At 52.6% G+C, this 16563-nt stretch overlaps 5 protein-coding genes across 5 annotated transcripts; 2 read left to right on the top strand and 3 right to left on the bottom strand.

Moving 5' to 3' along the window:
• Positions 1 to 1472: 1472 nt before the first annotated feature.
• CKM354_000231500 (uncharacterized protein) lies at positions 1473 to 1829 on the bottom strand (the record flags this gene model as incomplete). Its single annotated transcript, XM_044797468.1, has 1 exon — positions 1473 to 1829. The coding sequence occupies one exon, from the start codon at positions 1827 to 1829 to the stop codon at positions 1473 to 1475; it is 357 nt and encodes a 118-aa protein (XP_044653403.1).
• A 1409-nt stretch (positions 1830 to 3238) lies between these two features.
• Positions 3239 to 5032, bottom strand: CKM354_000231400 (uncharacterized protein; the record flags this gene model as incomplete). Its single annotated transcript, XM_044797467.1, has 1 exon — positions 3239 to 5032. One exon carries the CDS (start codon positions 5030 to 5032, stop codon positions 3239 to 3241), a length of 1794 nt encoding a protein of 597 aa, XP_044653402.1.
• Positions 5033 to 5738: 706 nt separating this feature from the next.
• On the bottom strand, positions 5739 to 6668 carry CKM354_000231300 (uncharacterized protein; the record flags this gene model as incomplete). Its single annotated transcript, XM_044797466.1, has 1 exon — positions 5739 to 6668. The coding sequence occupies one exon, from the start codon at positions 6666 to 6668 to the stop codon at positions 5739 to 5741; it is 930 nt and encodes a 309-aa protein (XP_044653401.1).
• Positions 6669 to 7492: 824 nt separating this feature from the next.
• CKM354_000231200 (uncharacterized protein) lies at positions 7493 to 8277 on the top strand (the record flags this gene model as incomplete). Its single annotated transcript, XM_044797465.1, has 3 exons — positions 7493 to 7513; positions 7608 to 7743; positions 7832 to 8277. The coding sequence occupies 3 exons, from the start codon at positions 7493 to 7495 to the stop codon at positions 8275 to 8277; spliced, it is 603 nt and encodes a 200-aa protein (XP_044653400.1).
• Positions 8278 to 10390: 2113 nt separating this feature from the next.
• CKM354_000231100 (DNA-binding ATPase) lies at positions 10391 to 16192 on the top strand (the record flags this gene model as incomplete). Its single annotated transcript, XM_044797464.1, has 2 exons — positions 10391 to 10404; positions 10501 to 16192. The coding sequence occupies 2 exons, from the start codon at positions 10391 to 10393 to the stop codon at positions 16190 to 16192; spliced, it is 5706 nt and encodes a 1901-aa protein (XP_044653399.1).
• Positions 16193 to 16563: the final 371 nt, after the last annotated feature.

The raw sequence follows: 16563 nt of genomic DNA, 5'->3' as shown, positions 1-16563 counted from the left end.
GACTTGTACTCGTCGACTACAATTGAGACAGGATGCATAGTGATTCGAGCTCATATCAACGACAATCGAACAAAGACATGAGCTGTCACTGAGCTTCACATAAAGACTATGCACCCGGATCTGGCTAATCCCCATGGACAATGGATTCACGCATTCCGGATTCGGACAGCTACGATGTAGGAACGAGTGACATGATGCAAAATTGAAAAGAGTCGGATATTTGGGCGAGAGCTGTCTTTCCAAGGAGATATGTGTAACAGCGAGATCGCACCTCCCCAATGATTGACCCGCGGGAGACTCCTCCTGATCCCATCTTCCTCTCTCCGCAACTGAATCCCATCGATCCTTCTCCCACAAATCAAATAAGTTGTGCTGTTCAAAAGAAGAGAACACTTGGAGTTGAGCAGCGCCATCTTCTCGATGCGCGGAAGCTGTGTTCATAAGTAGAATTGGTATGAACCAAGGAAAAACGGAGTAATTGGCGAGTTTGAGTTGATTTCGATGAGCAGCACTCTCACCAGCGGACGCACGCGATACTCTTGGACTTCAGCACGGGAGAGCACATGTCGTGAAGTTCTGCTTCGAAACAAACGTACTGTTCGACTTCAGCACGAGCGAGCGCATGTTGTGTTGTTTGAGGTTCGTGGCAGACTGTCCGATCGATACCTCCGTGTCTTTCACAGTCGTTTCCGAGGCAATTGATCTGCTGTTCTTCGAGCTCAGCCTCCGTCATGTTCTCTTTGGCGAAGACAGGATCAATATTCTGCCAGGAGACAGTCTTCCAAAAGACAAGATCAGGTCATCCTGTAATTGTGAGAAGCAAAACAGAACCGAGTGAGGTTGAGAAGTGCAATAGCTTCTGGGTTGCTTCCAGCCAACGTCCACTAACGAATTGCAACGCGCACTGCAGTCGTCGATGCGAAATTGGCTCACTCGCAGGAAGACAATGTCTGCTCTTGGCAGTGTATCTTGCGTCGAAGTCCGGCGAAGGGCTGCTTAAATGGGAGTACAAGAATATGACTCGCCGTCCCAAATTTGAGCAGTGTGGATCCTGGTCTCTACTCTCGAACCACAGCATGGCCAGATCGTATTGATGCTTGGTAGCGTGAGTATTCTGACCGGTCAGCGAAATACAGGCATACTCGTATTGTCGCTGTTTGGAATCTTGTCGATCCCACCAGTTCTCTGAGAAAAGATAGGCACTGCCTCCATTGAGGTCTTTCTTCTGGAGACACAGATGGAAAGCCGCTTCTTGATAATTCTGGGCCCATCGCATGTCGGGTACAGGTTCGGGTCCTTGGTGTCGACTGTTTTTCTGCTGCTGTGGACTTCTCAAGCCTGAGATGTTCAAGACCTCGGCAGTGAATCGGGCGACGAGCGGATGTTGGTTGAAACTGATGGGCAGAGTCACAGAACTGAAAGGGGTCCAAGATCTTGTTGATGAGAGACACCAATCAGTGCCACTCCCAGCATTAGGCCTTCCGCCTCTCTGCCATCCTCTTCTCCCGCTCCCTTCTCTGAAAGTCCTTAATCGCCTCCTGGGCATCTTCCCCCAGAGTCGATCGAGTCTCCCAAGTCGCTTCTTCCAAGGGATAGCCTTCCCAGAGGGTGAGGTATTGCACCTCTTCGTCGTCCAGCTTTTTGGATTCGAGGATGGTTTCGATGTAGTATTGGGGGACTCCATAAGCATCGAATCTGGTGGGCGGAGGTCGAGGAAATTGGCTCGCGTCCTGCCTTGCGATTGTGGAAGTGTTAGACGCATTATTGGCGGTGGACTTCGATGCCGACCCGTTGCGGGAGCTCTGGCGAGGTGCACTGGAGGAAGACATGTTGCTTGTGTTTGTGGGTATGGGTATAGGGTCCAGATGTGTGTGTATATAGGAAGGGGTTTTCTGAAGTGGCGATCAGACGTGGTTTTGAGGTCTTGAAAGTTGAGATTCACATGTGTCGAAATTGAAGTCGAGTCCGAGAATGTGCACCTCCATTCACCCAAGTCGAAAAGCACGGGCCGTCTGAGGGCCCTCCAGCAAATCATATGATTTCTGGGGCAATTGTCAGGAGACAGCGAGCTAGAAGATGTCGCTCATGTGCTCGCCAATCCCCGTCAATTCTGAGCACGCCAGGCGACAACATCCACATTCCTTTGCCTAGAATAGTGCTGGGCGGGGAGAATTGATCGAGCTCGTACTCGTATGGCGCACTGAGAGCCACTTCCTCTGAGCCTTCTGGCCTGTCTTCAACGTCTTCTATTTCTGACCAAACGAGACTTCCATCGACGGAGCCAGAGTAAAACACGGCACTCCAAACAATCGGCTCCCTTTCTGGAGTCAATTACCCCTGGTCATCGAAGGTATCCGGGGACAATTGCGCTCATTCGCAACGTCCAGAGGCTCGTGCGGGCCTGATTCATAATGTTCCTGCCGGACAACACCTCATGAGACTCGATCTCAGCGTATCGCAAAGCTCCCACGCCTTGTTGTATACTCCAGCAATCACTGTAGCAGTGAGACCGCTACCCGACGCAAGCATAGATGCATTTACTGATTGATCCGTCGTCGAATGGCTTTCGAGGTGGTAGAGAACCTGAAGCTCTGTTGCAGATTCGAATGGACCATGTTTGCATCCAGGCCAATATAGACAAGGGTTGTTGTTGGCTTATATGTTGAAGCGTGGTGGCAGAACGGCGCAGTGTTTGAACATGGCGATGGGCCACGCGCTGTGAAAAGTCTGGAAGAAGACCTTGATATCATCCAGCTTCTGCTCATTGCTGTTCACATTGGTAAAGTAGCCGGACAGATCCCGTAGTGTTTGTTCTTGGGCATAGAGATCCTAGCTGTGCTCGCAGAGCTGGGAAATGACCTGTCGAAGGGTTGGTGTATATTGTATCTGGTCGATGAAAGTATACGAGAAATGTGATGAAGGAAAGGACATGATGGAAAATGTTGGAATGCGAAAGTGCTTGATGGTGTAGGATAGAAGACTTGGTTTGAGGATGAAACGCTGATGTCTTGTAGGACTCGAAGAGTTTGCTCGAAACTTGTCGATGAAAGAACTATACAAACATCAACAAACATTCTGTACAAAGAGCTTCATAGAAGCAGCACCAAACATCATCAGCATCATCACATACACAAACATATCGGCAAGTATTGTCATCAAATGGAGAGCAAGCATTTCGCCCAAACAGGAGAGAGAGCCGCATCATCCCTGGCCTTCCAGACGATTCTGACAAAGCCACTTACTCAGCCTCCCTCTTCTTCCCCTTAGCCCAATCTCTGAGCACATTCTTCCTCACCTTGCCCGTACTCGTCTTCGGCAACTCCTCAATAATCTCAATCTCCTTCGGGACCATAAACCTCGAGATCCCACTAACATTCTTCGCCCACGCAATGATATCAGTTCCCTTCAAATCCTTCTTTCCGCTCTTGACTGTGACAAAAGCCTTCGGCACCTCGCCCCACTGTTTGTCCTGTACTGCCACACAAGCTGCTTCCAAGATATCTGGATGCGTGACTAACATGCCTTCTAATGCAACGGAAGAGATGTTCTCGCCGCCGGAAATAATAATATCTTTTGCGCGATCGAGGATCTGGATCGCACCGTCGGGATGCCAGACAGCCAGATCACCAGAGTGCTGTACGCCTCCGATGAAAAGCTTCTTCGTTGCTGCGGCATCTTTGTAGTACCCTCGAGCGCAAATGTTTCCAATGAAGCAGATTTCGCCGATTTCTTTGCCGTCTTTGGCGACATCCTCGATGACCTCGGATGCATCCCACGAACCTGATTCGTCTTGGTTGGTTTTGATGACACGGGCAGGTAGTGAGGTGATGAAACCGTGGCCTTGGCGGGCCATTTTAGCGTACTTCTCCTTTGTCTCGAGATTTTCCCATTCTGGTAATTGGTAACCTTTGGTGATGGGGCCGTATGTCTCTGTCAAGCCGTAGACGTGGACGGGTCGGAGGTTGTGCTCTTCCATTTGCTGGAAGAGATGAGCTGTTGGCGGAGAGGCAGCCACTGTCACGCGAACTGGGTGAGCAAGTTTGGTGGCGTTGGAATCGGCGAGAAGCAGAGTGTTGACCGTTGGAGCCGCATTGAAGTGCGAGATTTGCTCCTCTTTCAAGAGCTTCCAAATATAGGGGTAGTCAATTTTGCGCAGACAGTAGTGAGTTCCACGCACAGCTGTCACAGCCCAAGGGAAAGTCCAACCCATGGCGTGGAACATTGGGAGCGTCCAGAGATAGTGTGCTCTGCTAGCTTCAGGGTGTGGGACATTCAAGTTGGACTCAACCACATTGCCCAATGCTGCAAGATAGCCACCGCGGTGTGTGTACTCCACGCCCTTGGGCCGAGCAGTAGTGCCAGAAGTGTAGGCGAGAGCGACCAAGCTGTCCTCATGAGCGACTTGTGTCTCGAGGCCTGCCCAGCCATGTCCACCAGACTGCGAATCGTGCTTCAGGCCTTCAAGAACTGCCTGATCAAACTCGCCGGTATCTTGATCGGTATCTGTATCCACAATGAACGGAATCTTGGGATGCTGCTTTCGGAACCCATCGAGCAGGTGTCGAAACTCAGCATCGACGATTATAAGATCAACCTCGGCATGATCGAAGATATATGTGATATCGTCCATCTTGAGTCGGTAGTTGATTGCTACATTGACTGCAGCGGCACCGCCAATGCCATAGATAGCTTCCAAAAATGCTGGAGTGTTGGTGCAGAGGATGCCAACTCTCTTGAAACCATGCTTTTTCAAGTAGTATGCCAATCCTCGAGCTCGATCTGCTGTCTCTTGATATGTCCTTCGCAGCATCTTGCCATTGGCAGTCTTGTGTACAGAAGCGATTGCATTGGGCTCAATCGCAGCTGCTCTGGGCAGGAAGAAAGTAGGACTGAGCTGGTGAATGTGGTAAGGTTGTTGCGCTCCGTTGGTCGCCATGTTGTCGGTTGTGCTGTTATCTGCTGCTGTGGGCGAGCTTGAAGAAGGAGCGAAGTGCGCGGCAAGCGTCGAGAGTCGCTTCATGGCTGACGACATGGTGGGCGAAGCGAGAGGGATCGATATAGGTCACCTATTCGTCAATTGAGTCTGGACTGTGTACGATATGCGTGGAAGGGATGAGACAAGGCTTGGGTGTAGACGTCAAGGACGATACTCTCGTTCCTGCGTTGGCTCGATGTACGTTGGAGCGGTAGGTTTGAGACAAGAAGGGGGAGGACCTGAATACCAACCGAAGAAAAGAGCAAAGCAGAGCGACAGGCCCGGCGCATTCATCTATACCAGGCCCAGATGAGCTCACCACGGTAAAGAGAGTTTACGGTCAACTGCGGAGTTGCTGGGCAGAGGTAGCGTGGCTGGACAGCGCGTGCGAGGGACGCGGGCGAAACCCGGAGATGTGGAGCGTCATCGCATTCGCTTCCTTTGTCGGATCCGATGTATCCTCCACCACCAAGCATGATTCGGAACAGATGTCGTGAATAAGCAGTATTATCCAGGGAATGCATGTTGTGAATATTTAAGTGGAGAGAAATGTTGCTGAAGGCGTGCTTTTGAGTATTTGACCAGATTGGATCATAGTAATCGCTTTGTAGCTACATAAACACTTCAGACACGATCCAAAACGAGCTCAATGTCCTGCACTACCTAGACGCCTCGCCATGCAATGCTGTCCGCATCATTCGTGCAAGTGATCGCTAATAGAAGAAGTAAAAAGTGCCGTCCAAAACATTCGCCGTGCCCATTTTTACCTTGCAGCATCCAGCTTGTTGAGCCAAGACTGAGTCTCCTTCACAAGCGCCTTTCTTCTCGCCCTAGCTTCCTCGTCACCTTCGGTCTCGACGCCGTCTGTCTTCAACAAGACTTGTGTCAGAATGGTCTCTGTCAGTCGCTTGTGCTCGAAGTCTTTCTTTGCCGGATCGCTTGGAGGTGAGGCCAGGAATTCCTCGCACGCAGGCACAAACTCTTGCAGTTTCAGGTGGAGCGCGTTGAGCTTGTCTAGAGGAGTGGCAGGAGATGGTGGTGGTCGAGGTGACTGAGCACGAGAGCCCTGCTGGCCATTTGGCACTCCCAGCGAAGGATCGCCAGACTGCGGTGTCGACGTGCCCGATTGTTCACGCTTGTTCCGGCGCTTCGTCTTCTTGCCTCTGTTGCGTTTACGCTTGCCCTCGCCGTCTGCTCCACCCGCACCATTGACTCCCGCGAACTCATCGTCCGAGTCTTCGCTATCGCTCGGCGACGAGATCCCCTCAGCAATGGTACACAACAATTCTGCGCCATCCTTCAGACCCTCCTGATTGCAGTATCTCGAATCGTCCTTCAAGTTCTTGCCCTTGTACAACAGCTTGATTCGTCGCGCATCTGACTGCGTTGCCTTCGCAGCCTGATCTCTTACTTTTCCCACGGTGAGCTCGCCTTTGGCAATGCTGTAGGCAGGAAAGTGCACGGCGTATTCCTTCTTCTTGTTACGGAGAATCAGCACGTCCGTGTCGCGCGGTGGACCCATGTCGACTTCTGTCTGTTGCTGCGCCATAGATTCAGCTTGGTGTTTCCGCAAGTCGTCGGCTGTAATATAGCTGAAGTCGGCGTCACTGACTTTGGTGGGGCCTTGAGGCGGTGATCGAGTGAATGGCGAAAACCGGCCCAACGTGCCGCCGAAGCGTGATGCCCACGACATGGCTAGGAATAGAAATGTGGTGAATGCGAGGAATATGGACGTGTTCTCTAGTGCCGTTCGGCCGGCGACGAAGTCGAGGAAGGTGGCCGACAGCCGTTCGTAGGCGGTGGCAGGCTCCTCGGGCGGGACGTGGTTTCTGAGTGAGATGCCCAGAAGGCCCTCTACCACCTTGGTCGCTTGTTCAACCGTCGCACTGAGGTTGGCGTGCAGTGGCAGCAGACTCGATAAGTTGGTCTGGATGATGGAATTGTATACGTTCTCGAGCACGCTGGAGGACGCCACGATTGCGGAAGTTGTACCAGAGTCTAGCGGGAGACGAGCAATAATATGAGGCGGGAGGGTGTGGTGCGCGATGAGGGAGTGCGTTACGTAGTGTGCTCCAGCAATTGTGCGAGATCCTTGCGACAACGACAAGCCAAATGTCCCAAGTCCTCCTTTGCGCCTCGCTAGAGATTACATGACGCTGGGGCTAGTGGGGTCTGGCTACTTGCCATACGAAGGGCCTCACGGAAGCATCGTCGCTGAGTGCATTATTCTCGCACTCTCGACACATGTTGGACAGATCGCCCACCGTGAGCTCGATAGACCGTGTGCACCGCATCCGGATCACTCCCGGGGTCATGCGATAGTCTGCATGTGAGATGCTTTTCTTTTGACGCTGTTCCATGGATCGGAGGCCATGTCCGGAGCGTCGCGGCCTGAGGCAAAAGTAGCGCTAAATTCTTGGCGCACTCTCCAATTCTGCGACCAGCAGAGAAACAGCTTCTCCCCAGTGACTGGAAGCCACGACAACCCACCCATCACCCAACGACCAAATCGCCAACATGTCGACCTTCGAGCCGGTGGTACGTTCTCACGATCTCATGCGCACTGCACATGCGCGCAGAATATGGTGCTCGCGGGGCTGGGGGAATTGGATGCTAAGACGTGTATTTACAGATTGTCATTGACGGCAAGGGACACCTTCTCGGTCGTCTCGCCTCGACCGTGGCCAAGCAGCTCCTCAATGGCCAAAAGATTGTCGTTGTCCGCTGCGAGGCCCTCAACATCTCCGGCGAGTTCTTCCGCGCAAAGCGTACGTCCATCTCAGACCGCGAAATTCGACAGAATCAATCGGCACTCCTACGATCTCGCATCGGCAAACCACTAACTCCTTCCTCCAGTGAAGTACCAGGCTTTCATGCGCAAGCAGACTCGTTACAACGCAACCCGTGGTGGTCCATGGCACTACCGTTCGCCAGCCAAGATGTTCTGGCGCACCGTCCGTGGTATGATCCCACACAAGACCGAGCGTGGTGCCAAAGCTCTTGAGCGCCTGAAGACCTTCGAGGGCGTCCCACCACCATACGACCACAAGAAGCGCCAGGTCGTCCCACAGGCTCTCCGTGTCCTCCGCCTCAAGCCTGGCCGCAAGTACTGCACTGTCGGCCGTCTTGGTCACGAGTTCGGCTGGAAGTACCAGGACGTCGTCGAGCGCCTCGAGGAGAGACGCAAGGTCAAGGGCCAGGCATACTACGAGAAGAAGAAGGCTGCTCGCGCCAAGCTCGCCGATGCTCAGTCGAAGGTCTCTTCCGATGTCCAGAAGCAATTGGCCTCATACGGTTACTAGATGGAAAAGAAAAAGCATGGATTTTGGCAAGAGGTGATATAACGCAGAGGAGGCCACGGCTTCCGGCTGCTGTCTTCGCATGAGGCATACCCATACCCTCGGAGCAAGGCGTTCAGGGTGGAAGCGACGAGACTTTTGTCTCCGGCACTCAGGTCGTCAGCATGAAGAGAGGATAAAACGTATCACGATTGCTTTCAATGAAAAGCTATGCCCCGAAGAGCGTTCATTTCTTCGAGACAGTTGTCCATGTTGCATGGCACTGGACCCTTAGCATATGCTTTGATGCGTCACTGCTACTACCCGACTTTGCTTCCTGCATGACTGGGTCTTACGCCTTTGTGCGTGTCTGTTACTTCTGGGGGATATGGCACGATTGTGTCTGCTTGCACAACTGTGCCAAAGCTGCTCCGCAGTTACCACGGCCTTCCGGTCTTGTGGCATGCGAGACTGGCAGGTCTTTACTCTGCTATGGCCATTTTGCTGCTGCTTCAATAGCACGTCGCACTTGGTCGTTGAGAGCTGGCTTTGACATCGTCTTCGGTTCATGGTCTCCACTCAGCCGTCCTCTGGAGCGCATGCCGTTCATGCCTCCTTCCTCGTGTGCCGTGCCTTTACACTGTTGGTCTAGCATTGCTGGTGTAGCCATGTGATTCTTCCAATCGCCTGCGTGCCTTGTATTGTTGTCCTTGTATATCGCCTGACTCGTGCATCGTAGTTTACGTCTTGATCCTATGGTCGAATGCTCATCTGTTTCCTGACCCTTTCGATTCTCACGAATCGCATGTCAGCATCTCGACTGAGCCACTGTAGATCGCGGGCAAGCCTGAAGCTCCAAGCTCTATGCGGAGACGGGAGATGATGTGCTCAGCTCGCCATCTTGCTGGTATAGGCACACCACTCTACGGACATGTGATAACCGTGCTCATGCTTCACAAGAGCATGATTGCCGTTGCAACTCTGTTTGGAGACGGAGAGCGGTTGTCAAAGCAGCTGTGCAAATCGGTGGCCGTTTGATGAAGACGATCATCCCTGCAGCTTAGTTGAGTCTTGGGAGGCGACACAAGCTCCCGCACGCATTTCCGAGACACGTGGAATTTAGCAACCCAGATCTCAATTTACCGGCATCAGATAGAGCAGTGTTTGTATCAACGGATGTTGATAGTGAGTGATGGTCAGTTTGTATACACAGAACATGTTACGTGGTGTCTGTAAAGAAAGAACAGAGTTGTGCTAGCTCGAGAAGGTACTGCGGGTGCACACGACATCCCGGGCGTCACGGAAGAGAGAGGGTTTCTTGCAGCACCGAATCCGAAACGCAGCAGGTTGAGGATCGGTCCAAGTTCCTGTGGTTTTCGTGCCTGGTCCTCACAGGAGCAAACGCTGGGCGGTTTGGGGGCCGTTGACCGCTTGTCTGCGGGGAACAGCAAGGCAACAGGTCCGTTGTCTGCATAGATCAAACAGGTAGGTGCAGTGTATGTGAAGTTAGCAAGTGAGGTCGATGATACTCTGAACAATTGTTATCTCTTTTGCTGGATTGATCGCAAATGTGAGGCTGCAAGGGGTGGATCAAGCCTTTTTGCTAAAGTATGGCTTAACTCTGCTGCGGGTGCAAGTCGGACAAGATCATTGTTTGCACACGCTGAGAAACACGGAATTCGTCGGAAAAGTATTCTGCTTCCCGCAAGAATGTCGGCCAAGGCAGTGGTTGTTGTGAGGAAGTTTTTCGTTAGAGCAAGTCGTCGTTTGAGGAAGTGACGGAGCGCTGGCTGGCTGCGCTTTCCTGCTGGCTGGTCACGGTCACGCTCCCGCAGCGCACGGGCCGCTTCCCGCTAGTGCCTTTTTCGCTCGCGACCGCAATTCATAAGGCGCGAGCAAATCCTCGCGCGCGAAAGTGCAAGCAACGGAAAGCTCTGCTGCGACCGCCGAAGATTGGCGTTCGCTGCGCACACCACATGCCTCCGTGCCCTGCACCTCCGCCCATCCAAACACCCACACGCTCTTTGGTGCAAATGGACTAGGCATCTCGATGGACGCCTTCCACTTTGTTCTTGTCTTTTTGCATTCGATGGGCGTTGTTGGTTCAATGATCTGAGCCGCGTTTGCTAATACGAAGATGACGACTTCACGGTAAGCATGATGCATGTCACTCATATCGCACTAGCGACTCCGCACGTGACATTGGTACCCACCTCCACCACGTCCTGTACTGATCGTGCGCGACAGACTCGACCGCTTGGTCGTCCTTTTGGAGACGGGCTCCACACAATTAATTCGAAATACTGCCGCGCAGCAGCTGGCAGACGTTCAGAAGAACCATCCTGACGAACTATTCAATCTCCTTACGCGTGTTGTGCCTTATCTCAGATCACCATCATGGGATACGAGGACAGCTGCCGCACGCGCCATCGGCGGCATTGTCGAGCATGCGGAGAAGTATGACCCCAACGCCACGCTGGACGATGCTGGAAACGAAATCAAAGCAGATGGCGTCGAAGATGTCAAGAAGGAAGACGCGGCGATCTCCAGTTCTGCCGAGCAACTCGCACTGGCCACTCTGGATGTGGAAGCCATCCTGACGTATGGTAAAGAATTGCTCGGAAGTGCGGGCAAGCAATATGATTTCAAGCTCGCGGGACTCAACGCCACGCAACGACTCGCCGCACAAAAGAAAACCCTGGTCAAGCGTCTCGGTCTCGGTGGTGAGTATACCGAAGATGACCTGGTCAGCGAAAAGGACATCGCGATAAGATCGAATCTGGCTACACCTGCGCTGCCACGACTGGATACTGAAGGCAGCAAGAATGGCAGCGATGATGCAGTCATGAAATCGCCGGAAGACGCAACACCTCAAACTCCTGCTGCCGGTGAGATGAGCAAGCGACAGCTCAATATGCTCAAGCGACGCCGGAAGGAGGAGCTGAAGCGCGACAACAAGAAATTTAAGTACGACTTTGCTGTCAGGCGCGGTAGCACCAGCCTGGCACCAACACCTGCAGACGAGATCAAGCAGGAGATCAAACAGGAACCTGACACTAATGGAAACGGTGACTACTTCTCATTGGATCGCAAAGGTGGCGACGATGATTCCAAGGTCGTCTCGGAGTTCAAAGGCGCGCCGATCGCGGAAAAGTCTACCCTGGTCAGTGATGCAGAGGAAGAAGGCAACGAATGGCCTTTCGAGCGGCTGTGTGAGTTCTTGAGCGTCGACCTCTTCGATCCGGCTTGGGAGATCCGCCACGGTGCTGCCATGGGCCTGCGGGAAATTGTACGTGTCCACGGCGCAGGTGCTGGCCGACGCGCACACAAGACGAAGGAAGAGAACGAGAAGCTGAATTGCGCCTGGCTCGACGATCTCGCCTGTCGGATATGCTGTGTCTTCATGCTGGATCGTTTCGCTGACTACGTCTCTGACAACGCTGTCGCACCGATTCGAGAAACTGCTGGACAAGTTCTGGGTGCACTTCTTCAATTCCTGCCAGCTTCTTCCGTGCACGAAATCAACCGGATCTTGTATCGCTTGGTGATGCAAAAGGACCTCAAAGTGTCGAGAAGAATCTGGCACGCGTGTCATGGTGGCATGATAGGAATGCGCTACCTCGTCGCCGTACGCACAGATCTTCTCTTCAAAGACCGTTCACTAATGGACGGCGTCCTCGAATGTGTCATCAAAGGTCTGGGAGACCAGGACGATGATGTCCGCGCTGTCAGCGCCGCAACACTCATTCCCGTCGCCAAGGAGTTCGTCAACGTCCGATCTGATGAGCTCGGTCACCTTATTGGAGTGGTATGGGAGTGTCTGTCGAGTCTGTCCGACGACCTGAGCGCTAGTACCGGTTCGGTCATGGATCTCCTCGCCAAACTTTGCAGCTTCCCAGAAGTGTTGTCAGCTATGAAGGAGAATGCCGCAGCAGATCCTCTGCAGTCTTTCGATGAGCTGGTGCCTAGATTGTACCCGTTCCTGCGACACACGATCACGAGTGTGCGATCCGCTGTGCTGCGCGCACTGCTTACATTTATTAACATTGATGGCACTGACACTGACACCAAAGGCTGGATCAATGGCAAAGCACTTCGTTTGGTCTATCAGAACTTGCTCGTCGAGCGGAACGACGGAGTACTGAAATTGTCACTTGAAGTATGGAACGCTCTCGCCGATGCTTTGGCACTGAAGGCTCCAACTGCTTTCCAGCAGGAATTCGAACCGCACGCAGTTCCTCTTCTGGCTTTGACAACACATCCCATCGGTATCAGCAGACATCCCATCCCTATGGACGCCACGCTATTCATCAAACCTTCTGGACAGACATACGCGCCTCTCGCCAGCGCTCGCAGACCATCACCTGTGAATGGATCGGAACCTGCGAAGAAGCGACGCAAATCTGACAAGAAGGAGAGCTCGCTGCCACCGGCACCGGCCACCACAACGCACAATATCGATGCAGCGATCATGCAGGGCGACATTGACCTGGTCGGAGCCGATGTAATGATCAGAAGCCGCATCTTCGCCACCCGTGCACTTGGCAAAGCGATATCGTTATGGCCAGCTGATCAGCGACACGCCTACTTCGGACCAAAGCTCTTGCCAAGTCTCAAATCCTCCTACGGCTCCACTCAGCTGTTTACGGCAATGGCATTTGAAGGATACGCAACCACGACAACGGAACACGAACAACTTTCTTCGGATGCGTGCGTGGAACTGCGTAGCCTCTTCGAAGAAGACCGACCTGGCTGGTACAGCGATCTTAGCAGCTACTTGCGCATCGCTCGCGCACAATGCCAGCAGCTACTCAACGCTTTCGAAAAGGAAGCTCACGTTCCGGGATCGAAGCTCCCAATCATGCCAGTGATATGTCAGGGAGAGCCTGAGGCCGGTAAGAATGCCTTTGGAATTGCTGATGCTGAGCGAGTCGTTACGGCTGAGTACGATCGCCTGGACAGAGGCCTTCCAAAAATGCAACGCATGGCCGCCGCTGAGGCTTTGGGCACTGCGAAGATTGACGCAGAGACCGCAATCTCAGATGCGCAAACTGCGAGAGCGCAAGCCGATTTGCGCATCCGTTCATCAGCAGCGGCTGCACTAATAGCGTTCCAGGCAATTCCAAAGAAGCCGCAGTTCACGATCAAAGCTGTGATGGACAGTGTGAAGGAGGAGGAGAATCTTGACCTGCAACACAGGACCGCGTCTGCAGTCGCAGATCTCATTGCACAACTAGTTGCCAACGAGCGACACAAGGTAGTCGAGAAGGTCGTTGGCAACTTGGTCAAATTCTGCTGCATGGAGACTGGCGAGACGCCTGAGTTCCATCCCAACGCGGACAAAGAGGTCGGCATCCTCTCACTACAGAAGGACGAGGACATCCAGGACCGTCCCGATGCTGCCAAATACGAGCGCGAGGTCAAGGCTGCGCGCATCACACGGCGAGGCGCCAAGGATGCCCTCGAGCAGTTGTGCATCAAGTTCGGCGCCGAGATCTTCCAGAAGGTCCCGCGACTGCAAGGCCTGATTGAAGGCCCGGTGCAACATTGCTTCACAAACGACCTGCCTGCCAACATCACGGACCCGGACACTACCATCGGCCAAGAGGCGGTGGACGCTATGTCGACGTTGAGAGCCTTGGTGGCGACTCTTGATCCTGCGCTCCATCCTTGGGTGCTGTCACTGCTACCTTTCATCGCTCGCGCATTGCAAAGTAGGCTAGCAGTTTTACGCTACACTGCAGCTAAATGCTTCGCCAGTGTTTGCAGCGTGATCACGGTTCAAGGCTTCACCATGTTAGTCGAGCAGGTCATTCCTCCGATCAACAATGCCCACGAAGTCGTACAGCGACAAGGTGCTATCGAATGCATCTATCACCTCATTCAAGTCATGGGAGACGGAATCTTGCCGTATGTCATCTTCCTTCTGGTACCGGTACTTGGACGCATGAGCGATTCGGATCCAGGGGTCAGATTGATCGCCACTACCGCTTTTGCGACGCTCGTCAAACTTGTACCTCTTGAAGCTGGTATTCCTGACCCGGAGGGCCTTCCAAAGTCATTGCTCGAAGGACGAGAGCGGGAACGCAAGTTCATCTCCCAGATGCTGGACCCGAAGAAAGTCGAGCCATTTTCTATTCCTGTTGCCATCAAGGCTGAGCTGCGTTCGTACCAGCAAGAAGGTGTCAATTGGCTGGCCTTTCTCAACAGATACAACCTTCATGGTGTACTGTGTGATGACATGGGTCTCGGAAAGACGTTGCAGACTCTCTGTATCGTGGCCTCTGATCACCATATGCGAGCTGAGGAGTTCGCCAAGACGCAAGCACCTGATCAACGTCGCTTGCCATCTATTATCATCTGTCCGCCGACATTGACTGGGCACTGGAAGCAGGAAATTCGCACATATGCACCTTTCCTGACAGCAGTCGCGTATGCTGGTCCGCCTCTCGAGCGTGGCAAAGTGCGCGATCAGCTTGGCACTGCTGACATTGTCATCACATCCTACGAGATTGCACGAAATGATGTTGAGGTTCTCTTACCGATCGCCTGGAATTACTGTGTGCTTGATGAAGGACATCTCATCAAGAACCCCAAGGCAAAGGTCACGCAGGCAGTGAAGCGCCTAATGAGCAATCACCGTCTGATCCTGTCGGGAACACCAATTCAGAACAATGTCCTCGAATTGTGGTCACTGTTCGATTTCCTCATGCCTGGGTTCCTCGGAACGGAGAAGGTCTTCCAAGATCGATTCGCGAAACCGATCGCAGCGAGTCGTTTCGCCAAGTCCTCGTCCAAAGAACAGGAAGCTGGTGCGCTCGCCATCGAGTCACTCCATAAACAAGTCTTGCCATTCTTGCTGCGGCGACTCAAAGAGGAAGTGCTCAACGATTTGCCGCCAAAGATCTTGCAGAACTACTATTGCGACTTGTCAGATTTACAGAAGAAGTTGTTCGATGATTTCACGAAGAAAGAATCGAAGACTTTGCAGGCTATGGCCGGCAGCGTTGACAAGGAAGCAAAGCAGCACATTTTCCAAGCCCTGCAGTACATGCGAAAACTCTGCAACTCCCCAGCCATGGTCATGAAAGAAGATCACAAACAGTACGCTGCAATCCAGGACATGCTCGCAAAGCAAGGATCTACCTTGAAAGACCCCAAGCACGCCCCGAAGCTGACTGCTCTGCGCGACTTATTACTCGACTGCGGTATCGGAGTGGATTCCACCAACGATGGCGGCGTGCCGTCTGCCGATCAAGCAGTGTCTCAGCATCGTGTCCTGATCTTCTGTCAAATGAAAGAGATGCTGGACATGGTCGAAGGCACTGTCTTAAAGAAGATGTTGCCAAGCGCTACTTTTGCACGTCTAGACGGTTCTGTTGAAGCCTCGAAACGTCAAGACATTGTCAACCGTTTCAACTCTGATCCATCGATCGACTGCCTCTTGCTGACCACCAGCGTCGGAGGTCTCGGTCTCAATCTGACAGGAGCTGATACTGTCATCTTTGTGGAGCACGACTGGAATCCACAGAAGGATTTGCAGGCTATGGACAGGGCTCATCGCATAGGACAAAAGAAAGTCGTCAATGTCTATCGCCTCATAACGAGAGGCACGCTTGAGGAGAAGATTCTTAATCTTCAGCGCTTCAAGATTGATGTTGCGTCGACGGTCGTCAATCAACAGAACGCTGGCTTGGGCACGATGGAAACGGACCAGATTCTCGACTTGTTCAACCTTGGAGAGACAGATCCAAATCTTGCGATCAGTGATAAGCCTGAAGCGAATGGCGTTGATGAGTCGAATGCTGTTGATGCGGAAGGCAATATGCGCGAGAAGGGCAAGAAGGGTATTTTGGATGAGCTCAGTGAGCTCTGGGATGATAAACAATATGAAGAAGAGTTCAATCTCGACGGGTTCTTGAAGACGATGAAAGCATGAAATATGGGCGTGGGCGTGATTAGTGGGGAACTTGTAGTTGTAGTATAGCATGGCGTTGGTCTGGAAGTGCGAAGTACAGGAAAGGCAAAGGGAAACGAAAGAATTGGAGAGCGAGGCGTAGGATTGATTCCACGACGTGGAAATGCATGCATGAAAAGGAACGGTATGGACATGTATCAGTATCGCGTAGGACGGGATCATCAACGGCAAATACATTTTGTGCGATTGAAGCTGTTTGTTTTCAATTTGAACTTCAGCTATACAATGTGGAGCTAACACAACGCTAGAAGGAATGACGACCAATGCCCATCTTCCGTCCACTCATCCATCCGGATAGCAAGCTCAAGTCTCGACTCAAAAGCGTTGTCGAG

The sequence above is a fragment of the Cercospora kikuchii genome (assembly GCF_019650295.1).
Source record: "Cercospora kikuchii DNA, contig_00002, whole genome shotgun sequence".
Lineage (NCBI taxonomy): Eukaryota > Fungi > Ascomycota > Dothideomycetes > Mycosphaerellales > Mycosphaerellaceae > Cercospora > Cercospora kikuchii.
Note: the sequence above shows the minus strand (reverse complement) of the source record. Positions and strands in the feature narration are given on the sequence as shown.